A 24,074-nucleotide genomic window follows, 5' to 3' on the forward strand; every position below is an offset into this window, starting at 1 on the left:
GCCTTGCCAAGTCACTACACAACAGCCTCCACCTCCCGGCAGGGACTGGTCGGATCCTGTTTACAGATGCAGAAACTGAAGTGCAGACTCGGGGTCAGCAATACCCGCTGCTTAACACACATGACTTCGCTTCATCCTCACAACTACCATGCGGCGGGCACTAATGCTATTCCCATTTCACAGGCCAGAAGACTGAGGTTCAGAAAGAAAAGCCACTTGCCCAGGGTCATACAGCCTGTCAGGTCAAAATTCCAATCCAGCCCGAGCCGGTTCGGCTCAGTGGATAGAGTTGGCCTGCGGACCAAAGGGTCCCGGGTTCTATTCCATTCAGGGGCACATACCGCGGTTGTAGGCCCCTCCCTGGCCCCGGCCGCGCAGGAGGCAACCAATCGATGTTTCTCTCGCATTGATGTTTTTCTGTCTTTCCCTCTCTAAAAAAAATCAATGGAAAAATATCCTTGGTGAGGATTAAAAAATAACAAAAACACAAATCCAGACAAGCTGTTGCCCTGACAAGCTGTGGGCAGGGACGACACACTGGCTGGAAACAAAATGACCAGAGAGTTGAGGGTGCAGGCAGAAGCCGAGGCCAGACGGGAAACCTACGCTGCGTTTCATTCCCATGAGAATCCATCCGGTTAGGCTGCAGGAAGACGTGAACCGCGCCTGGAACGGCTTGGGTCCCGGCCCGGAGGCGTGGCTGGTATGTCCGCAGACCCGGCAGGTCAGGGCGGCTGGGGCTGTGTCCGCGGGAAGGGTCTTCCCCGGAGGCCTGAGCGCCAAGCAGAGCGGACGAACTTCATCCTGGGAGGCCGCGCACGCCCAGTCGCTACCGCGGGGCACCCGGCCGGATCACAGAGCTTCAGGCTTCATAATCGTCTCCGGTAATATAGTCCTGCCTTATCCGCGAGCCTGCTCGTCCTCTGGAGTTTCCTTCTGCCGCTCCCGGAAGAGCGGCCCTCAGACCCAGCTCCAGCTCCAAGCAAGAAGCTAAGCCAATCCCGGAGCGTCCCGCGGCTGCGCACGCACCGAAGCCTCACGTACGTGACTCGGGGAACGTCCGCTACTGGCGGCAGCGGTGGCTGCGAGGGAGAAAGGGGCAGTGAGGCGCCCCGTCAGTGCGTCCAGATTCTGCGAACATCGTGGTTCGGTTCAGAACTGGAAATTGGTGCTCTTGGCCGGGCAGTTCAAAAGTTTCCTTGTTAGCGTCTGAGGGCTTTTCTTCCGGTCGGATCCCCATTCAGGCACCGACTCAGACACCCATTCATCTTTCAGGGGTCCTCATAGCCCTCCCTGCCGCTAATTGACGGATACAGTAGCCAAGGCGACCGCCTGATTGACAGGCGGGATTACCAACCAACTTCCGGAAGCTCCCCTCTGGGTCCGCCCGGCGCGTGGCCGGGGGCCCGTGAAAGAAGTGAAAGAACCGAAAGGGACGGTAACCCGACAACCTAGTCCTAGGTTGTTGGCGATTTCCCGGAGATTGCGCGCTGGGGGCTGAGGCGTTTTTCGGACAGTCGAACGATGCCGTGACGCAGCATAGCGATAGCGTTGGCAGTGTGAGCGCACCCCTGTGGAGGGAGCCCTTCGGTGTTCTTTGAAAGTGCTCCCTCGGAGTCCTAGCGTGGGGGAGGGGTGGCGGCCGACCAGCGGTTCCCCGTCTGCGCTTGCGCCTGCACCTCCGCTGACCCGGCCCGCTCGCTCGCGCAAGTCCGCTGCGCGCGGAGCCGCGGTGGCCGGCAGCACTGCGCGTGCGCGTTGAAGAGCTTGTTGAGGAGCGGCGCTGGCGGACGTCGGGCGAGCGGCGCGTGACGTCGTGAGGAGCGCTTTAAAGTGCGGGCTGGGCCGGGCGTCTGAGGGTCTGGCCGGGAGTCGAGCCGATTCTTCGCAGCGGCCCCCCGCGGCATGAGGCGCTGCTGGCGCCCCTGCCCCCCGGGACGTGGAGAAGGTGGAGGAGGAGGAAGCTCCATAGCCGCCACCGCTGCATGACTCGCCGCCCCTGAGGTTCGACCCAGCGCCTGGCCCTCACCTCCCCCAGGCGGGTCCTCGTATGGGGACCTGGCGCTGAGGACCCCCTGCCCTCCCGGGGCCCCGGGCCGCGTCCCCCGAGAGCCATGCCCGGCCGCCCCGGCCGCCCCGAAGGACCCTAGAGCAGCGTCGCGGGGCCATGGCGGCCGCCAGCGGTTACACGGACCTGCGTGAAAAGCTGAAGTCCATGACGTCCCGGGACAACTATAAGGCGGGCAGCCGGGAGGCAGCGGCGGCTGCGGCCGCCGCCGTGGCCGCCGCCGCTGCCGCCGCCGCCGCCGCCGAGCCTTACCCGCTGCCCGGGGCCAAACGCAAGTACCAGGAAGACTCGGACCCCGAACGCAGCGACTACGAGGAGCAGCAGCTGCAGAAGGAGGAGGAGGCGCGCAAGGTGAAGAGCGGCATCCGCCAGATGCGCCTCTTCAGCCAGGACGAGTGCGCCAAGATCGAGGCCCGCATCGACGAGGTGGTGTCCCGCGCCGAGAAGGGCCTGTACAACGAGCACACGGTGGACCGGGCTCCGCTGCGCAACAAGTACTTCTTCGGCGAGGGCTACACGTATGGCGCCCAGCTGCAGAAGCGCGGGCCGGGCCAGGAGCGCCTCTACCCGCCGGGCGACGTGGACGAGATCCCCGAGTGGGTCCACCAGCTGGTGATCCAGAAGCTGGTAGAGCACCGCGTCATCCCCGAGGGCTTCGTCAACAGCGCCGTCATCAACGACTACCAGCCCGGGGGCTGCATCGTGTCCCACGTGGACCCCATCCACATCTTCGAGCGCCCGATCGTGTCTGTGTCCTTCTTTAGCGACTCCGCGCTCTGCTTCGGCTGCAAGTTCCAGTTCAAGCCTATCCGAGTGTCGGAGCCTGTGCTTTCCTTGCCGGTGCGCAGGGGGAGCGTGACTGTGCTCAGGTAACCCACCTGGGAGGAGGGGCGGCCCTGCTGCTGTACCTGCCTGCCCTGACCCAGGAGGCAGCGGCCTGTAGGCGCCCGCACTTTACAGTTCTGACCCACTCCTGTCTTTCATCCTTGTAGTAAGAAAGTAGGGACGGGTCTGGGAACCATCTAGAATTCTGCGTCCGGAGGGTAGGTGTGACGTGATCACGGACTGACTGAGAATTAATCTATAGGCATCTTTCCACAAGGCTAAGATAATTAGCAATCTCTTTTCCTTTGTGATTTTAGCGAGTTTTTATTCTGGGCCTCCGTTTTCAAGTTTATGTGTTTTTTAAAAAATGAGTTGAACTTACCATTTTGAAATCTTCCCAACTGTGCCATTCATGGTTTCCTTCACAGAGAAAGTAAACTATTTATGAATTTCTTAACAGAAAATACAGGGAAGGCTCCCCGGAGCATATTTAATTGATACACATTCTCCATTCCCAAGAAGGCCAGTGACTTCCCTGGAATTAATTGAACAGAGTTGTGGTTGGGCCAGGAATAGAGTGCAGCCCACATTTAAAATTCAGTCCCTGTTGGGTGCATCCTTCGTAAGAATGCGTTTACCTGTTACCAGGAATAAATGAAACAAAGCGGGTCTCTACCTGGAATTTGGTCTTATAGTTATGTCAGCAGCAGGACTTAGGTTCTTGGCCTATTTTGGGCCCCAGATTCTGCTGAGAATTAGCCAGTGCCCTGGCCCCCAGAGGAGATTGCCGGCTGGAACACCTTTGTTGTTTATGTGAGGCAGAACATTATCTGGAAGCTGCCTCCTTCAGCCTTGAAACCAGTAAATCTAGCAATGTATTTCAGTAATCCCCAAAACCTCCTAGGAGGTCTAGACTCCAGCTGTTCAGAGAGCTTGGTTGACCACCAAATTCTAGTACAGCATCAGGACACACTCCAGTTTTGTTGTGAGCAGTTGAACCTCTGAAGTGTCATCAGTGCTGTAGCCACAGTCATGGGTCGGTGGCGCCCTCTGAATCTCATGAGCAGGTCGTCTAATTTGAGTTGAACAGCTGAGGCCGATTCCATACCTGGGATGGCAGCAGAGCCTTGTGATCCTGAAGGCCTCCTGGTGGGAAGTTTGGGGAAGTCAGTGGCAGTAGAAGCAGTACTTTGGCTTCCTTATGTATCAGTTGCCCCTTTGTCAGTTGGGCTTCTGGCTTCTCAGACCTAATCATGGTGATCCTGGATTGGTGTCTTAGGAGAACCCTTTAGGGTGGGATTTCAGGGCACACCCTCCAAGTGGCTTGCTGTGGAAGACAGCTTGGTGTCTGACTTCATTGAAGGGTACTAGACTCTGAGAGGACTTCATACAAGGGCCATTTGGTCTCTTATGGGATATCAGTTTTCCACATAGTCACAGGGGGTTGTCATCAGAAGGTCTAACAGTAGTCGGTTGTGTATTGAGATCACAAGGGGCAGTTTGTGACTTTGAGAATCCCCCCACCCCTATACACATGCATACCCCTTTATTGAAGAAGTTTCAGGTTCTGAAAATGCAGGTCTGGGAACACTTTGTAAAGTATATGTTTGACCGCTATGCTGTACACCTGAAACCAATACAAAATAATACTGAAAGTAAACTGTAATTGAAAGGTAAAAATATTTTTTAAATGCCAGTCTGTTAGTGATTGGCAATGGGATTGCATCATCAGGAAAATTATCTTCATCTTTTCTTCAAAATAGTAAAGTCTTTAGGTTTCAAGTCCCTTCTCTGGCTGTGGAGTTAGTGTAGGAGGCTCAGCATGTCCTGAAAAGTGCTGCCCCAGGCTTTGAATCCAGCTCTCATTTGGGATCTCGTGGGCAGTCTCTGAGCTTGCTGTCCCATTTGTAAAGCCTAGTAGAATTAAGTATAGTGATTTTGTGCGTGATATAGGGCCTGGCGCTTAAATGGGTGCTTGCTTTTGTGCACACCCATTTAATGAGTCCCTGCTCTCTCTGAAGAAGCGGATGGGGATTTGATAGAGCCTAAAACATGCCTCTTCCCTTCATGGAATTCACAGACCAGTGGAGGCTGCAGATAGTTACAGCCCAGGAAGGCAACTGCAGGAGTGCATTAAAGGGGGGAGAAGGGACATCTTAACCCACTCCCGAGTGTTGGAAGTTTGGGGGAGGAAGTAAGCTGGAACTTGAAGGGTGACTAGGAGTTAGCTAAGCAAACTCTTTTGGCAGCAGTAGCAGGGAATAGGTAAGGGGCAGAGGTAGGTGCTAACTTGAGGCAGATGAAGTTTATTATTAGCTCTCACATCCGACCTGGACCTGAAGTAGATTCTGGTGCATGCGGCATGCCTTGGTGAAATAGCAGTACTGTTGACATTTTGGGTGGGCTAGTTCTTTGTTGTGCCGGGGCTATCCTGTATATTGTAGAATGTTTAGCAGCATCCCTGGCCTCTATCCACTAGATGCCACTATCACCCATGACAGTAGAAAAATGTCTCCAGATATTGCCAAATGTCCCTTGTGGGGCAAAATCATCCTCAGTGGAGAGCCATTGTTCCAGGGTTCTGAACACTCCCACTTATTTAAATCTTATAGCACCTGCCCACTTAGCACTCTCAGCTTACTTGGTATGCAGGTGGGTGAACACCTGCCTGCTTGTGGTTCTTTTCAAATCTTGCTCGGTTCTAGCTCAGCGGTTCTCAACCTGTGGGTCGCGACCCCTTTGGCTGTCGAACGACCCTTTCACAGGGGTCGCCTAAGACCATCCTGCATATCAGATATTTACATTACGATTCATCACAGTAGCAACATTACAGTTATGAAGTAGCAACGAAAATCATTTTATGGTTGGGTCACAACATGAGGAACTGTATTTAAAGGGCCAGAAGGTTGAGAACCACTGTTCTAGCTGGTAAAAAGGTGATGCTTTCTTTCACTTCCTAGTATGTATCCCATCCCAGCGGTGAGAAGTTGTGAGGCTGCCATTGGGAGGGAACGGCTGATGAAGAGTGGTTCTCTGTAGATGGGGAAGGTTTGTAGTAATTCTCATTTGACTCAGACTTCAGTTGCTGGTGGCAGCGATGTCTGTACTTGTTCAAGGCAACATGGCGGGAATACACTTTTATATTTATCTAGAGGCCTGGGGTGGGAGCCCTCAGACTGGTCTGCGGGGATCCGGCCGAAACCCACTATCTGACATCCCCCAAGGGGTCCTGGATTGCAAGAGGGTGGTTCTCGGGTGACGCACCCTGGAATCGGGCTCCCTCCTCTCTGGTTCTGGGTGTTGTGTCACCCGAGAACTGCAGCTGCCAAGTCGCCACAGCTCCGCAGCTCCTGCATTGAGCACCTGCCCCCTGGTGGTCAGTGCATGCCATAGCTACCAGTTGGAGCATCTGCCCCCTGGTGGTCTGTGCACGTTCATAGCTACCGGTTGGACAGTTACTTAGGCTTTTATATATAGAGATAGTTGTCAGCATGGATGTTAGTGTGTGGCACACATTGACTCAGCAGTGTCCAACTGTGGGCATAGAGCAAGGCCTCACAGACCCTTCTGGAATAGCTTCAGACTTCTTTCCAAACCCAGTTAGCAGTTGTTTTTTCCCTTTCCTATGTTGGGTTTGGGTGGGCCCTCTCTTAATGCTGTTCTCTAGGGAACTAAATATATTTCACCTCCTCTTCATACCACATTCCTCTCCTATTCCTTGAATGGGCAGATTAAAACATATTTCAGTTGGGTTAATTAGAATGACTACCTCAGCCTAATTGCTTACTTGCTGCTACTTTTAATCATTGCTGCATGGTCAGTGGTTGTGGTGGCCATGAACCCGGAGACCCAGGCCTTAGCCATCTGTCTGGAAATGACTATCTCACCCAGCCATGGGATAGGAAGAGGGAAGCTCAGCCTGTGACTTCTAGTAAATAGTTGATAATGGGGTGGAGTGGGCACCCCTGTCAGTTCTGGGCTAAGGGCTGATCTTGTTCAGCGGGTTGAAAGCAAAATTTAGGTTTCTGGCTTAAAATAGTTGGGAAAGTAGGGCATATAGGTCTGGGCCACATCTCTTGCGTGGAAACTTTCGATTCCATGGGAGGGGAAGGAACCTCAGGATCAAGTCAGGGCTGTGCATTCTTAGGAGGCACTCTGGGCCAGGGGAGTTGGCTGACCTTGGTTCTGCCAGGCCTGACAAGAAGGCAGAGGGCAGTGAAGGAAAGGAAGCTAGTAGGCAAGCCATGGTCTTAATCTTGGAGCTCAGAGCAAGCAGAAATAAATAGGCCATAAAAATTGCAGGGTTGATGGGCATTTTCAGCTGGGCAGTTGTGTGCAACTGTTGCTGAGGTATTGCTGAGGCTAGTGAAGCCCCAAGGAGAGATTGGATCTTGTCACCAGGAAACATAGTGGGCTTTTCTTCCTAGCCCTCATTACCTACTCTCCTATCCAAAATAAAAATGCAAAGCCAGTGTAGCACACTGAAACCAGGAGTTTAATTATAGTTCCAGAGTCACCACCTTAGCTGTTGACCTTGAGCAAGTTACTTAACCTCTCTGGGCCTTAGTTTTTCCTCTGCCAGAGAGGGCTGTTAATACCATAGGGTTGTTATCGAAGATTGAATCTCTTTCACACTATGGAATGCTTGAAGTTTAGGTAAAGTGTCTCTGGAGATGAGCTGCCTTCTCTGCTCAGCTACTCCATCTATACCTTGGTGTATACAGAATTGGGACTCAGAGAAGGTTGACCTTCTTTGTAGGAAGCTTTCCTACAAATTAGGCAATGTGTCTTCTTGGAGGTTTGCCTAGGTGGCTGACCTGCTACCCCCCAAAAACCTAAGCTTCTCAGCCATGCAAAAATCATTGGATGCTGCCCAGAGCAGGTAGCACCAGCCAGGGGGAGGCTGTCACAAGGCCAATATCTTGGCCAGTCCCTCCATCTCTGGTTTTACCCTGCGCCAGGTAGGGCACAGAGTAGAAGGGGAATCGTGGCCATTTTGGAAATGTGCCTTAACAACTCAGTCCCCAAGACTGTCCCCTAGAGGAGAAGTGTACAGTCCCTTATCATTGAGTTTTTCAGATTTCTCATTTATCCTGCACCTAATCCACTGAGGAATGACTTGCTGTTTTGCAGATGTAGAAACAGGCTTCAAAGCAGTAAAAAAGTTGAGCTCAACACACATGTCATTGTATCCACTGTGTGCAGAGATGAGTAAGAACTTTGCAAAGCTTTGTTGATATTTTCCATAAGGCTACATGTAGTAGTAGAGAGGCGTGGGTGGGCAGTGAGGGGGACCCAGCCCTGGGGAGTTGAGGGGTCACTCTAAGGCACAAAGCTAGTGGATGACAGAGCCAGGCTCTCTGAGTCTTGATGCTTGCAGCATACTACTCACTGCTCCTTGAGGGGGCTCAACCCAGGCAGGCTGACCAGCATGAGGTATTTCTTCCTTTCTCTCCTCTATGAAAACAAAAGAGCAGGAGGCACTGGACTTTGCTTTATGCCCAGGGTAAAGCTGGACCCAGGCATATTAAGTTTCAAGTTGGCAGACTAGGACTTGCAAACAGGTTCTCTTATGACAAGTAGTTTCCTTAGTAGTAAGTAACTTACCCTCTTGGTCTCTGCTGGACACTCTGCTGAAGGTTGGCCAGACGAGTGTCCCTTGATCAGGACTTTGAGCCTCCCGCTCCCAGCAGAGCCTGATACTCTGAGGAGGGCTTAGTACATTGTGTCACAACTGCCAGGAAGTTCTACAAGACCAGTGCTAATGAGCTTTTCAGGAGGGTCAGTGCTGTGGTCATTTCTGTAGGCCTCTGTAGTCCTACCTCCTCACTAGTTCTGAGGCCTGGGCTCTGTGGCTTGTTTTACATTCTAGAGCCTTTGGGGCACGGGGACAGTCAGGATTTGGCAAACATCTGGATTTTCTCCAGAACTGTATTAAGGGAGTGGTTCCTTGTTGGAGATGGGAAGTCAAGTCCCTTGGTGTAGGGCCTGCAGTAAAGTCAAGCAGATTGATAACACTTGTTAACAGTAGGGAAGGCTGCCTGTAGCCAGTACTGCAGATTTAGGCCATAGAAATGTGCCTTGAGAACCTTTGGGGAATTGGATTTAGCTCTTTGAGGAAGTCCTGTGTTTACATGGGACTGTCTTGCAGCCCAGATCTGCACTTCCCCAGTGTGGAGTGCAAGAATGTAGGAGGGGACCTAGCCCTGGGAATAGGGCCCAGGAGGCCTCTGCTGCTGGCAGATCCCTGCATGGGGAGCCTGGATCATGTCTTCTTGGTAAGAATCTACCCCAGGTTCTGGCTTGCCCCAGGGTGGTCCAGGGCCCTCTGGTTTGTGTCAAATGTTTAGTCTATGGGAGTGGGGTGCCATGCTCTCAATGAGGGCATGTGATGGGGCTTGGGAAGCTGAGTTTGCTTCCAGAATATCAATAGGAACGATGTTAGCTGTGAAGAGGACAGTCATCTACATTTATTGGTCGGTGAGCAGTTTTAAAATCGTGTCTGATGAAAACAGGAATTTGAGTGTCACAGCTGTCTTCAAGATTTTGGATTCCCCCAAATGGAGGTTTTTTTAAAGCTTTTATTTTTCAAGTAGACAGATCCTCTTTGTGAACATTGCAGTCAGTGCTGTCAGCGTTTAACTTGGATTCCTCTGCAAGCCAAAGGGTGAGGGACAGGGAGAGAAGGAGGAGGAGGAGATACTTGTCTTGTCACCAAGGTCTGGCCTGAGTCACTCCAACTGTCTCCAAAGTGACAAAGGTGTACCCTTTCGGTGGCCCTTGAAAAGAAGGACTCCTCGCTTGTATAGGGGGATTCCTGCTTTGGCTTCTGCCTTAAGGCTCTTCTTTGCCTCATCTCAGGTTTCCCTTGCATGGTTTCAGAACAGAAATGTTATTTACCTCTCAAATAATGGGCCCACAGCGGCAGTAAGACCTGGGCCATATTTTTCCTTCCCCCCCCCTCCCCCCCCAACGTTGGTTGTCTGATTACTCTCCATGCTCACATGCTCTGTGTTTTTTTTTTTTCCAGTGGATATGCTGCTGATGAAATCACTCACTGCATACGGCCTCAGGACATCAAGGAGCGAAGAGCAGTCATCATCCTCAGGAAGTAAGTGCCCTGGTCTGGCACCTGCTTGCCTGCCTGTCTGAAGATCTAGGTTTGGGTTGCCTTAGAACTCGGCTCCTTTGTATCAGTGGCATGGCAGCGTAAAACCTGAGAGAAGGAAAAGGCTTGTAAGGTCTGGGGGGTTTTGTGTGTTTTTATTTATTGACTAGAGGCCCGATGCACAAAATTCCTACAAGAGTAGGCCCTCCTTCCCCCGGCTGCTGGCATCAGCTTCCCTCTGGCACCTGGGACCCGGGCTTCCTCACAGCCCGGCGTCGTCCGGAAGGTCGTCTGGAAGGATGTCCAGTCTAATTAGCATATTACACTTTTACAATTATAGATTTTTAGAGAGAGAAGCATTCACTTGTTTTTCCATTTATTTATACATTCATTGGTTGGTTCTTGTATGTGCCCTGCCTTGCAATTGACCTTGGCATATCAGGACGATGCTCCACCAAGCTACCTGGCCAGGGCAGGTCTGTTTCTTTTTTTAATTGAATTCTGTGAGTATAAAGTTGTTGTATCTCTTCTTCATCAGAAAATTAAGTTCTGTGGCTATTTAGTGATTTTAGTTAGGACTGAGCAAAAGCCCATGCTCTCAGTGTTTATGGGAACAGTCTTAAGATAAGATTTGGGGAACACTTTTCCAGAACCTCCCCTTTTCCCCACCTCCTTGGTTCTGATTTGTCATGTGCTTCTGTTGATTATTTTTAGACTGTGCCTTAGCAGCCTGCTTTTAACATGTCCGTGTTTTCACTTTGGGAAGGAGCAGAGTGAGGAAAGGAAACGGAGGTGGGAGGTTAGGCTGCAGTGTTCAGCAGGTGCGTAACTTAGGCCTGGCTGTTCCTCTTCTCTGGCCAGGAAGTCAGGGGTGTACTGACCAATACTGCCAAAACCAGCCTGACCTGCAGTTCTTTCTGCTCATGGGGTGAATGCACTGAGCCAAGCAGACACTGGGTCAAGGTAAACTTGCCTGTAGAATGGACTCCTGAGAGGCAAGGTAATTGCCCAAGATCAGATAAGACATCAGCAAGCAGAGCAGGACTGGTGCTTAGAACCTAGCTGGCGCAGGATGTCCTTAAAGCTTGCCATCTTTTTTGTTTTCGTCAATCCTCCCGACAATATTTTTTTCCATTGATTTTTAGAGAGAGTGGAAAGAAGTCGGGGGAGGGAGAGAGAAACATTGATGTGAGAGAGAGACATCGATTGGTTACCTCCCACATGCACCCCAACCAGGGCCAAGGATTAAACCTGCATCCCAGGTACGTGCCCTTGACTGGGAACCAAACCCATGACCCTTTGGTCTGTGGGCCAATCCTCTAATTACCTAGAAACACCAGCAGGGCTTTTTAAAATTTTTTTAAAATAAATATTCTTTAGAACAGTTTCAGATTTACAGAAAATGGTGAAAATAGTACTAAGAGGTCCCATGTACCAAGCACCCCATGCCCCCCTATTTGTTAACATATTATGTCAATGTGGTATTTGTATTACAATAAAAAAATTAATAGATCCAGGATTCTTAATTAAAGTCCATATTTTATTTAGATTTCCTTAGTTTTTTCCTAATGTACTTTTGTTCCAGGATTCCACATTACATTTAGTTGTCATCTCACCTTAGACTACTTGGCGGTGACTGTTTCTCAGATTTGCCTTACATATGATAACATTGATGGTCAGGTATTTTATATAATGTCTTTCAGTTGGGATTTGTCTCGTTTTCCTCATGGTTAGACTGGAGTTATAGGTTTTGAAGAGGAAGACCACAGAGGTATAAAGCACCACTCTCCTCAGTGTCGTGTCCAGGACACAGGACCTTGATATTGAGCTTGATCACCTGGCTGAGGTGGTGTTAATCAGATTTCTGCATGCTAAAGTTATACTAGTTCCCTCTGTCCATACTGTCTCCTTAGGAGGGAAGTCACTGTATGTAGCACATGCTTAAAGAGTGGGGAGTTAGCTCCTCTGTAAGGGGGAGTAGCCCCACAAAGTACTTGGAATTCTGAACAGGAATTGTTTCTTCTCCCCTACTTGTTTATGTCTTTACTAGAGACCCAATGCACGAAATTCGTGCAAGGGGCTTGGCCCTCGCAGCTGCGGCAGCTTGCCTTGGCCCTCGCCTCGGCCCTCACAGCCCTGGCTTTGTCCAGAAGGTCATTCGGCTAATTTTGTCCAGTCTAATTAGCATATTATGCTTTTATTATTATAGATTCAATCATTTACTTATTGGTATGGATTCATGGGTAGTTATTTTATGCTCAGCTTGTTCTAGGTTTTGCCTTTAAGTCCTTATTTCTGACTTGCCTTTTTTTTTTTTTTAACTTCAGTCAATAACTTTGGTATCTTGACCCTTTGGGCCTAGAACTTCAGAATAATGTGATGAAGTCTCTTTGGTGTGGTTCTGCCACTTCATCAAGTCAAAACTATGAGTGTGTTTTATCATATGTAGAATGGAGATGATTTAGACCTATGGTGCAGGCAGAGTACGAGGCATATTTGGGAGCTCCAGACACGGGTCAACTTGGCAGCTGGCAGCCTCTCTGTTCTAGCCAAAAGAATGTTCCCAGAATTCATCAGAAGTAGGGTTTTTTTTTTTTGTTTGTTTGTTTTTTAAATATATTCTATTGATTTTTCACAGAGAAGAAGGGAGAGAGACAGAGAGTTAGAAACATCGATGAGAGAGAAACATCGATCAGCCGCCTCCTGCACACCTCCCACTGGGGATGTGCCCGCAACCCAGGTACATGCCCTTGACTGGAATCGAACCTGGGACCCCTCAGTCCGCAGGCTGACGCTCCATCCACTGAGCCAAACCGGTTTCGGCCAGAAGAAGGGTTTTTATCTGCCTTTCTACTTTCTTTTCCTGTGGTTCCCCGCACAGGCCAAAACCCAGAGTCTGGAAGTGATGGAGTCCAGAGTATAGGCCCTTTCTGGCCTCTCCAGTCATTTTTTCTCAGTCTATACTTGACAACTTCAAGCGCAGCCAGGGACAAGTGGTATGCCCAGAACGAACTACAAAGCAACTCCTAGGGTGATACAGAACCAGAGCAGAACGTTTCAAGCTTCTCAAAATAGGTTATCTTGGAAATCTTCACTGGAGGTGCAAATGGAGGTGGCCATAGCTAGAGCATCAGCTGTTTCCTGCTTTTTGTAAATTTATTTTTTTTAGTTTTTAAAATATATATTTATTTCAGAGAGGAGGGGAGAGGGGGAGAGAGAAACATCAATAATGAGAGAGAATCATTGATTGGCTGCCTCCTGCACAGCCCACACTGGGGATAGAGCCCACAACCTGGGCATGTGCCCTGACTGGGAATCGAACCCTGATTCATAGGTTGATCCTCAACTACTGAGCCTCATAGGTCGGGCTGTTTCCTTCTTGAATGGTGTTTCCCATACCTGGCTGCCTGGGACGACTAAGTTAGATACTCCTTGTAGAGCTATTTGTCTATACTCTTACCAGTTCCTCCAAGAAGCTCTTTAGCCAGCTGGGCCCCTGGCAGAAGTCTGACCTCAGATAATGGCTATTATAGGTGACTGAGGGTCTTTGACCTTCTGACTTGAGTGGTCCCAAGAGCCAGCCAGGTACTAGGCTGGAGGGCAGACACACAGCTTTTGGTGTGAGAGGGCTGAAGAGTGGTAAAGTGCCCCCCAGCTTCCCCAGGCAGCTGAGGCACAGGCATCTCTGTTTATAGAATAAAATCCAAAATCCTTGTTGGTCTCTGCCTATCCAGCCAGCCAACCTAATCTCTTGTACTCCTCACTTATGTTACAGTGCCTGCTTTTCCTAGTATGGTCCTGGGACTTCTGTCCTGGGCTCTTACAACAGTGTGGTCTCTGTTGGGAATGCTTTCCCATATAACACGTTCAGCTTCTGACCTACACCCTACCCTCCAAATGACCCACATTCACACACTGAACGTTGGTTAACCTAGCCATCCTTCGAGGCTCAGATGTTGGTTGTTTCGACATGCAGAGAGCATTATATACACACATGTGGCCCTCTTATACCCTTCCTGCTTAAATTGTCACAGCCAGTACCCTTAGCATTGTGAACTTCCAGATCTGCTTTCTGTAGGGACAGGGAGAGCCTTATCCATCTGGGGCTCAGCATGAGGCCTGGCTCGGAGGAAGACAGTTCAGGCTGAAGAGGAGCGGCTCCAGAGTAGCTGTAGGGGCTTGTCTTGGAAAAGGACAGGCTGGTGACAAGATGAAAAGGGGAGCATCCTGGCCCAGGCATTTCCCAGACATCAGGGATATGGCCTTAGTGGGACACCTGACTAACTTGATGTCTTTTGTGAAATCACGTTTAAATGAGTAGAATTTGGGCATTGAGCTGGCCCTACTCATAGGCAGAGGGGTATAGCCAGTCTGTCTCCCCACTAAGTTCAGGAAAAGATTACACAGACTGCTGAGCAAAGGCCTAGGGCAGTGGTTCTCAACCTTCCTAATGCCGCGATCCTTTAATACAGTTCCTCATGTGGTGACCCCCAACCATAAAATTATTTTCGTTGCTACTTCATAATTTTGCTACTGTTATGAATCGTAATGTAAATATCTGATATGCAGGATGTATTTTCATTGTTACAAATTGAACATAAAGCATAGTGATTAATCACAAAAACAATATGTAATTATATATGTGTTTTCCGATGGTCTTAGGCGACCCCTGTGAAAGGGTCATTCAACCCCCAAAGGGGTCGCGATCCACAGGTTGAGAACCGCTGGCCTAGGGCCTCTGTCACTGGCTCAGGTCAGTCAGCTGGAATGGTCTTTCTTAGGGCCTTATGGAGAGGAAATGGAGGGGTGGCTGCCAAGTGCTTTGTGGCTCAACAAAATGCAGCTCCTTTGAATATGAGTGATGCTGAGTCATCATGCACGTGGTGCCGTCATTTCTCACAAGGAGGACTGGGATGTTGGGGTGACCTGAGAGCTTCTTAGGAGTGGAATCTTTGGGCTGCAGCGTAGCTTTGTAACACTAGTATGTTTGGGGGCACTACCAGTAAACGGCTGAGTGAGGCCTAGAACCTGCTCTCCTGGTGCTGAGTCTTGTGGTCCTTTGGTGGATGGCACAGTGGCACACCCCACGTACGCCCTGCTCCTGCCCTAGTGTGTCACTGGGGTGTATGCTATGATTTTAAGAAACAAACTCACATACAGAAGGGCTTTCTTGCTTCTGCTGTGCAAGTAGAGAGCTAATTGATGAGAGTGTTTTAAGTGAGAAGGGCTCTACAGAGAGTGGGTTGCAGGCTGGTCAGCTCTTCAGCATCCCCCAGCTTCCCTGAATGTCTCTGTTTCCCAGTCCACTCAGGGCAAGCTGCCCAACATGCATCTTTGTCAGTCATTGGTACCCCAGGCGGGAAGCTGGACCTAACCGTCATGAGGTACAGTTAAAGTTTTAAATTACTGCTTAGAGAATGAAGCGGCTCATCAGGGCAGGTGGTAGTGGTGTCCCATTTTTTTCCATGATTCGCTGGTGTGCAATCTTCCGTAGGACCTTGTGCGCTGCCCCGTGCCACGCACTCACCTACTATGCACTAGGCATTGGGTAGAGCGCTGCCTGCACATTAATTCTCAGAGTAGAGCGTGAGCGCTGGAAAGGGGTCAGGTTGGAAGTGAACTGCCTCTGGTGATCTAGCAAGTTTGGAATGATCTTTGACTGGGAATTCCTGACTTGGAAACATTAAGCATCTGCCATGCACAAGGCACCCAAGGCAACTTACGTCCCTTGGTGGTTGGGATGTGATAGGCGGGCATTTTGCATGCCAGTGCAGCACAGGCTGAATGAGTACTGTTCTAGAAGCACAGAGTGTGTTCCCTGGATATAAATACCTGGGGGAACCGGTATTTATATCCAGCACCAGCCAGGTGGCTCAGTTGGTGGGAACAGGTTCGATTCCTAGTCAGGGCACATATCTAAGTTGCAGGTTCAATCCCGGGTCAGGGCATGTACAGGAGACAACGCATCAGTGTTCCTCTCTCTCCTCGCCTCTTTCTCTTGCTCTAAAAAAATTTCAATAAAAACATATCCTCGGGCCCTGACCGGCTTGGCTCAGTGGATAGAGCGTCAGCCTGCGGACTGATGGGTCCCGGGTTTGATTCCGGTCAAGGGCATGTACCTGGGTTGCGGGAACATACCCAGTAGGGAGTGTGCAGGAGGCAGCTGAATCGATGTTTCTAACTCTCTATCCCTCTCCCTTCCTCTCTGTAAAAAATCAATAAAATATATTTTAAAAAAAAACAACAAAAAAAAAAAACATATCCTCGGGTGAGGATTAAAAAAAAATTATATCCAGCGTGGTAGGTTTGGGGAGGGTGTTTAAGAAAGGCTTGAGAGCACGCCCATGCCTTTCTTCCCTCTCAGGTGTATCTCCTGAACCTGTTTCCAAGGCCCTTTTCTCTGATTTTCCATGAACCAGAGCACCCCCACATGGCTCACTTCTTTCTTGTAACATTTTTGAGAGCCATGTAGCCCTGCCCAGGATCTCCTGTTGCTTCTTATAACCTAAGCTTTTCCTCATTTCACTGTCTCTAGCTTTAATAAACGTATTCTCAAAATTTAAAAAGCTAGGTGATCTGGCCCCTGTGCTAGACACTGTTTGTTAGGCAGAAATGATAAGCTCAAAGACAGGAAGTTTAGAGGACCTCTGTAGCTGAGGGGCCATATGGGAGAAGGAGGCCTTGGATCAACACTTGATCTCAGGAGAGAGCGCTGGACTCCCATGGCCTTATAGTTGGTGACCAGGGCATCCAATCCATTAGTCTTCAGGAATCCCGAGGCTTGTATACAAGACTTGATTCCTGCACGGGGTGCTCTACAGTTCACTACATAAAGTGGCTCAGGGAATACACTTGCTGGTCAAATGGTGCTCATCTCAGAGTAGGCTGAAGCTGGAAGAAGCAGCTGGAGTATCATTTGCCAAGTGTTAACCAAGGCTGGTATGAGCTGGGCTCTGTGCCAGTACCAGGAAAGGGGTCTCTTCTCATTCCCTTGTCCTTTGGGGAAAGGCAGACATTTAGCACTTCACCAGGGAGTGGCCTGGAAGGCTTTCTAGAGACATGCTACCTGAAGGTAGTCAAAGATGTATGGGCTTCACACAAGCACAGAAGAGGCTTAGGGGCAAAGACAGTTCAGGCAGAAGAGATGCTCTTTACAGAGGCTTGAAGTCTGGGGACTCGGAGGTAGTCCATTCTGGAACACAGAGTAGAGATGGGTTGGAGCAATTGATACAATCTAAGACCGTCAGAAAAGACTTCGCGCTGTGCAGAGAAATCTGGAGGTGCTGGGGAGCTGCTGAAGCATGTGAGCAGTGGGGCGAGGGATTTGCAGGCGAGAAGTTGTCTGGAGGAGGCTGAGCTAAATGGCTTATTTGGTCATTCCGGTCAAGGGGTCTCAGGGGTCAAGGGAGACCCTCCCTGAAAGCTCTAGGGCGAGGCTGTGTGTGTGGATGGGCTGAAGGGAGACCGGAAGGCACGCTCAGCTTTGCCTCTGAGGGCTGGGGGTGAGGAGACAGCTTGTGGCCAGGCCTGGGACATCATCCCCCGAGACTCCTGCCATCGCTCTGTCTTCAGAATTCTTGTCTCCTGTGCCAAGGGTTAGCCCACCTTTCTTCTCTGGTCCAATGAGTGTGTGTCCACATGCATACACCCTACCCATTGGTCACTCAGTAGACAAGGGCGTACTCAGATATGCCCACCGCATTGCTTCCTGCCTCCCTTGGGAAAGCCAGGCTTTATAGCACAAAAGGGTGCTTGGTGAAGGTGGAGCCAGAAGTTGGAGTGGTTGGCAGCAGACTCTGAAGCTCAGACTGGTGGTGGTCTGTCTGCACTGCCCTGTTCTGCAGTGATGCAAACCCACTGGGCTTCAGAAGCCATCGTAGGGTTGTAGCTGTGTGACTTAGGCAAGTGACTTGGTCTCCAGTTCAGCATTGCTTCCCACCTTTGCAGTGGGTATAAGCCTCCCTAGCAGCTTCTCTGGAGGATTCCGAGTGATAAAGGAACAGAGTCAACTCCCCATCCCCTCAGGTCACGTGGTAATGTGTTACATTAATGCTGTCATCCTCCCTTCGTTCTGGCTTCCCCTATACCAGTGGTTCTAACCTTCCTAATGCCGAGAGCCCTTAATACAGTTCCTCATGTTGTGGTGACCCCCAACCATAAAATTTTTTTCGTTGCTACTTCATAAGTGTAATTTTGCTACTGTTATGAATCGTAATGTAAATATCTGCTATGCAGGATGTCTTTTCATTGTTACAAATTGAACATAACTAAAGCATAGTGATTAATCACAAAAACAATATGTAATTATATATGTGTTTTCCGATGGTCTTAGGCGACCCCTGTGAAAGGGTCATTCGACCCCCAAAGGGGTCGCGACCTACAGATTGAGAACTGCTGCCCTATACCAAGGCTCAGTCCCTGCCTTGTTAATCCTCGCTTCATGTGCCTGTGGTGCCTTGCTGTGACTGGGGGATGCTGACTCAGATCTGTGATGCAGGTCTTCGTTCCTGTTGCCACCTGAGGGGGCCCAGACCTTACTGCTAGAACTGGGCTTCCTTACTCCAAATCTGTGGCTTTGCACACTGAACCTTAAAGGGCCTGGCCTGCTCCCTGGCCTTTGAAGAGGGGTTTGGTCTGAAGTTAAGCTGCTGGTGGGCTTTCGGCTTGGAATCTGGCTCTAGCCTGGCTTCCTGCAGCTTTGTGGCTTTTTGGATGTGGAGCGAGGGCAAGAGCTTCTCCAGCGTTTCTGAGATGTACTATAACAGCCCCAGGGGATGGGTTGGGAGCCCTTTGGAGCCCCAAAGCTTATACTGTCCCCAAAATGAGTACATGATTCTGGACTCTGGTAGGGCCACTTCTGATTATCCCTCCTCTGAGGGCTGCCCCGTGATAACAACAGACAGTCATGTGCGGAGAACAGTACCCTTTCCTCACTTAGGCAGCTAGAGAGCAGCACAGCCAGTCCAGGTCCCTGTCCTGTCTCTCCAGTCTCAGCTGGTTGTAACTTTCTTCCCAGCTTCTCCAGCAGTCCTAGAACCCTAGTGACGGGCCACACCACTGTGCCCGGCTGCCCAGGCAGGCCACGCAGCTAGTAAGCAGTTTTAGGGCGGGCAGACCAGGACTTGGCCTGCGCCAGCGTGGCAGGATGTGCTTGTGTTTTCTGGCCCCCGAGGTGTGTAGTTTGGGCTCTCCTCGTGGTGGCTCTGCTGCTCTCTTGCCATCTGTCACTAATCCAAGGAAACAACTCCAGGGAGCTAGGCCCTGCCCACCAGGGCTTTCTGTATCAGGGGCTTTTCTGCCCTGAGTGTGTGGTCCCTGGCACCTGTGGTGTCTTAGTGTAGGATTAGTTTAGTGGTGCCAAAAGGAGATGCTCCTTCATGAGGCTTCAGACCCTTGGAGTCCTTGCAGTCAAGCTTAATGGCTAATGTCTTGTTTGGTCTTATCTCTGCTGCCTGGACCTCTCAGCATAGGGATATGAGGTCTGGCCTGATAAAGAGGGCTTCGGGGATCAGGTGATTCTAATTCCCACCTTCATGTCTGGGTGTTGCCCAGCACTACCTCTTCCTGGTGCTTCTCTAAAGAATCCTAGGACTTATCTTTGGTTTCTAGACCCTCAGAACTAAAAGAGGCCTTAGAGCCAGTCACATTTCCTTCTTTGCTCAAATGGGGAAACTGAGGCCCAGAGAGGGATGGTGGTCAGGGCTGGATTTTCTCTTGCTATTCGGTCCTCCTTCCCTGAGCCCCGAGTGGAGGCTGAGGCTGGAAAGGCTGTGCCCCTCTGGCCTCTGCCTCTGTGAGGCCAAAGCAAAGGGGCAGGGACCAGTTATGTTGCCTTCCTGCCCGCTCGTTTGAGCCTGAGGGCGTCAGAACGTGTGTTCCGAGCTAGAAGGTGCCCCCTGCTGCTCTTAGGAGAAGACCCCTGCCCAGGTTCAGAGCCCTGTGACTCTTGCCCGGCTGGCTTGGAGTCTCACCTAGGCTTAAACCTTTCTCCAAGACTTCCCGGACACGTGACTTACTATTCTGACCCAGCTTCCCCCATCTGTTTACAGCAGGCCAGCCAGTAGGGGTAGGGGGAGCTGCGAAGACTGGGTGCAGTTGTTACCAAGAATGCCAGGCAGACTAGGGCAAGGCAGCCTCTGATCCCAGCCCCCCTTCCTCTCAGTAATTTTGTGAGGATGTCCTTTGAGTCTTGTCCTGATCACAGCACCTTTTTCCTCAGAACCAAATTACTACTTTGTGCCCAGCAGCCTATGGGAAATTGCCTTTGGGGCCTCCTGCCAGCTGCGCACCAATTACCCCCCATCCCAGGCCTCTCTCCTGCTCCTTGCTGTACCAGCCTGACTTGCCAGCCTTCTCTGTACCATGCAAGGAGCCTTGGGCTTCTTTGAGGTTTCCCTACTCTGGCTTCAGATCACTGCCCTGATACCTTCCTGCCCAGCTTCTCCAACCCCTCTTCCTTGACTCTGCTTGCATCTTCTTCCTTTACTAGGTAGGCATTGTATTCCTTGAAATTCATACCCGGTGCTCCGTGAGAACTTGCCATCAAAAGCCCTTGGCCTGGTCAGTATCCTGGAATAAACAAAAGCTGCCAGGTGATTGTGGTGGGATGAGAGCCAAGTACATGAATGTGGAGTTGGGCCTGGGCTCTCCTGGCTCTGCCACAGCCTCTGTCCCTGAGTGAGAGTGGGGGAAACTCTTACTCTGTTCCCCTCCAGCCTTTCCATAGGCCTGGCCAGGAGAACCTTCCTGCCTGGTATTTAGGCAAGGGCGAAGTTGTCTGTTGGAGTATGTTGGTGCCCACTAGAGGGCTCTCAGTCCTCTGGCAAGTGGAAATGTCCAGAGAACCTCTGGGCCTGAGGCTGCTTCATCCAACTCAAAGAGTGCCCTGGGATCTTTTCCCTGGGGCAGCCGATTTCTGTCATGGAAGTCTCCATACGGAAGTATTCTTGTTCCCTGCTCCTAAGCCTGAACTTAAGAAGTGTCTTTGGAAGTCAGCCAGACCAATCCTTAGTTGAACCACAAGAGACAGCGGCACAGAGCCGAGCTTCTGGCCTCCCCACTCAGCCTGCCTGGAGAGAGAGTTGGTCTGCTAGGACCCATACCCCCACCAGAGGCCCCGTGATGACCCGATGCCTATTTCTTTTGCAGGACTAGATTAGACGCGCCCCGGTTGGAGACCAAGTCCCTGAGCAGCTCCGTGTTACCACCCAGCTATGCTTCAGATCGCCTGTCAGGAAACAACAGGGACCCTGCTCTGAAACCCAAGCGGTCTCACCGCAAAGCAGACCCCGACGCTGCTCACAGGTACTCAGCTTAGGACCCTCAACAAGGCTAGCAAAGCAGCCCCATGGCCTAGCTTCAGGGTGAGATGGATAGGGAAGCGCCTGGGATAGGTGGTTAGGAGCCTGGCATTGCCTACATTTCTCAAGCTTTATGTCTAGTTCCCCTGGGCTGGTGGCATTGGTGCCATTCACACTTAACCCCTGGTTGCCTGTATCCTCAGAGAGAAGAGGTTAGGCCCAGACTCTGACAAGTGGGAATGCTTTCTGGCCTGCCTGTGATTTCCCTTTTCCAGTCCACCCAGACAAGCACTCTTGTGGCTTATACTTAAAGGTGAAAGCTTGGGACTCAGAAGCTAGTGGGCCAGACCCATTTCAGAAGGATTGGGGATGGTTCCTGAGGAAGTACTGTTTAAGCTAAGACCAAACGGATGAGGAAGACCTGTGGGCAGGGCAATGTAGGCAGGAGATACTCATGGGCTAAAACACTGAGGCAGGAAGAACTTGGTGGTTTCAGGGGCTAGTGGGGTTGGTGGGCAGAGAGAAAGGGGGAGTAGGTGGGGGGTTGAGAAGTGGAGGGAGATGGCAGGACTGTGCAGGGTGTTAGGCTGTAATAGGGAGGGCCTTTTTCTATCCAAACAGCAGCCTTGGCAGTGTCCTTGGGCACCAGACTCAGAGCCATGCAGACCCCACAGGGTACTTAGGAAGTGTCCCAACGAGTAGGAGTGACCACTAGCACTTAGTGGACAGGGAAACAGTGCCATTGCTTCTGCCAGTACAGCCCTCTGGGAGAATGGAGGTGAGTCATCCTGCAAGTGAGGGTCAGAGCTTGGTGCCGAGGTGGGAGGCCCTGCGGCCATGCCAGCCTCTTCGTAACTGCTCCCACCCTGCCCCTGCAGGCCTAGGGTCCTGGAGATGGACAAGGAAGAGAACCGGCGCTCAGTGCTGCTGCCCACACACCGGCGGAGGGGGAGCTTCAGCTCTGAGAACTACTGGCGCAAGTCCTACGAGTCGGAGGACTGCTCAGAGGCCGCGGGCAGCCCCACCCGAAAGGTGAAGATGCGGAGGCACTGAGGCCCGCCCACTGCATCCTCTCGGGAACTCTGGTTAATCCTCAAGTAGCCACCCCCCTTTTGTTTCGTTTTGAGGGGTTTTGTTTGTTTTTTGTTTGTTTGTTTGGACCCTTTTATTTTTCCTTGGTTTGTTGCCTGTTGAGGCTAAAGAACAGAATTGGTTCCTGGTTTTCCTCTTGGATGGAAAGGCTGACAGCTCACTCTGGAGTGGCTAGTAGAGGAACGCGGGGCAACCATCATCAAGTGGGGCTGTGCCAGGCTGGTTTTATTTAAAAGCAACAAAATGTTTTGGTTAAGAAAATTCTTGTTTTGCTTTATATGTAAATTTTCTCAGTGTTGTGAATGAAGTTGTCCCTGTAACCGCCCCCCCCCCCGCCCCCTCCCCATGTTTAAGCTGGGCTGAGGTCTCCTGGGCCTTGCTGTCCTACCTGTCACCTGCTCTCCAGGCTCTGGAAAGTCACACAAACACCTTCTTCCTCTTGCTGCAGAATCATTCAGGATGACTGAGCAGGCGCTTCAATAGTGCCAGCCCCTGCACCCCAGAGCTATTGGCCGAGCCCAGGGCTTCCTCCATGCCCACTGGCCTGCTTTGCCTACAGGTCCCTGGCTGCAGCGGTCCTGACCTCTTGCCAAGAGCATACCTCTGCTGGATTGCTCCTTTCGGGCATATGCGTGTGATTGTATGGAACAGTTAGACTGGCCATGTTGGGACAGTTTTAGAAATTGTTTCTAGCTAGAAGGACTGGTGTCCTTCCAAGGCTAGCATTTGGGGTATGGAAAATTGTTGTGGTGTGTAGCAGGATTTTTGTTTAGATTTTTCCCCCCCCTTCGGTCTCGTTCTTTTCCTTTGCCTTTCCTTTCGTCTACATTGGCCAGTTTGGGCCTTCTCTCCATGTCACCCCCATAGAAAGGTGTCTGCCCCTCTGCCTGCCTGCAGCACACATCCAAGGCCAGAGCCCAGGTCTGCAGACTGGGTTAGTGTCTCTTCCGCCTCGGGGCATGGGAGCTGGGGAAGGGGCTTTTAAAAAATAGTAATAAGAGGGGAAAAAGTAGTCTTTGGCAGTTTCCACCTCCTCAGATTCTCGAGGGCGGTGAGGTTTTGCTGGTCTAGATTTGTTAGAAATGTTTCCTTGCTAGGCCTGAGAGCAGATTCCCCACGTTGCCACCACCATGGGGAAGACCTTGTTTATAGAATCCTAGGTCTGGGGCTGCAGAAGTTGGGGGCAGCCACCATTAGGAAGCCCTTCTCAGGGCCAGAACTCCTTTGCCAGCGTGGATCCTCAAGTTGGAACTGCATAACTAAGGCAGTTGCATTTTTTTTTACAGCTCCCCCTCCCCCTCAATGATTTGTAGTTGTGTGTGCAGCACTTTGCCCTGATATGTGTGCTCTACAATAAAAACCAAATCTAATATATTTTGAAACAGTTGTCTGATGCTGTCATAAAAGAGGGCTTGCCTTTGGTGCTTCCTTCATCCCTTCATTTTCTCTTTAAACTCTGAATGGGGGGTTGGTGGTGAGCAGAGTTTACTGTCCACTAGGGCTCCAGAGGAGATGACCAATTGCTGACACAGGCCCAGGGGCTGAAGGTGGACTGGACTTCTGCTTTTTCTCCCACTCCCAGGAGCCAGGATCCTACCCTGCTGAGTTCTGGAAGCTCCTCTTCCTAGGGGTGATCAGAGGATGTGTGCTAGTGAAGGAAGGACAGCATGAGCAAAGGCAG

The 24,074-nt window shown here is 50.9% G+C and overlaps 1 protein-coding gene across 1 annotated transcript; it reads left to right on the plus strand.

The window, feature by feature from the left end:
• Positions 1 to 1,403: 1,403 nt before the first annotated feature.
• On the plus strand, positions 1,404 to 23,767 carry ALKBH5 (alkB homolog 5, RNA demethylase). Its single transcript, XM_081109202.1, has 4 exons — positions 1,404 to 2,937; positions 9,924 to 10,004; positions 21,150 to 21,305; positions 22,180 to 23,767. The coding sequence occupies exons 1-4, from the start codon at positions 2,168 to 2,170 to the stop codon at positions 22,352 to 22,354; spliced, it is 1,182 nt and encodes a 393-aa protein (XP_080965328.1). The 5' UTR covers positions 1,404 to 2,167; the 3' UTR covers positions 22,355 to 23,767.
• The last annotated feature ends 307 nt before the right edge of the window (positions 23,768 to 24,074 follow it).

The sequence above is a fragment of the Myotis nattereri genome, assembly GCF_964212035.1.
Source record: "Myotis nattereri genome assembly, chromosome: 16".
NCBI lineage: Eukaryota > Metazoa > Chordata > Mammalia > Chiroptera > Vespertilionidae > Myotis > Myotis nattereri.

Coding starts and splice junctions, on each gene's coding strand:
- ALKBH5 (XM_081109202.1), top strand. CDS start 2,168: ATGGCGGCCGCCAGCGGTTACACGGACCTGCGTGAAAAGCTGAAGTCC. Junction 2,938..9,923: donor GGGAGCGTGACTGTGCTCAG/GTAACCCACCTG, acceptor TTTTTTTTCCAG/TGGATATGCTGCTGATGAAA. Junction 21,306..22,179: donor GACCCCGACGCTGCTCACAG/GTACTCAGCTTA, acceptor CTGCCCCTGCAG/GCCTAGGGTCCTGGAGATGG.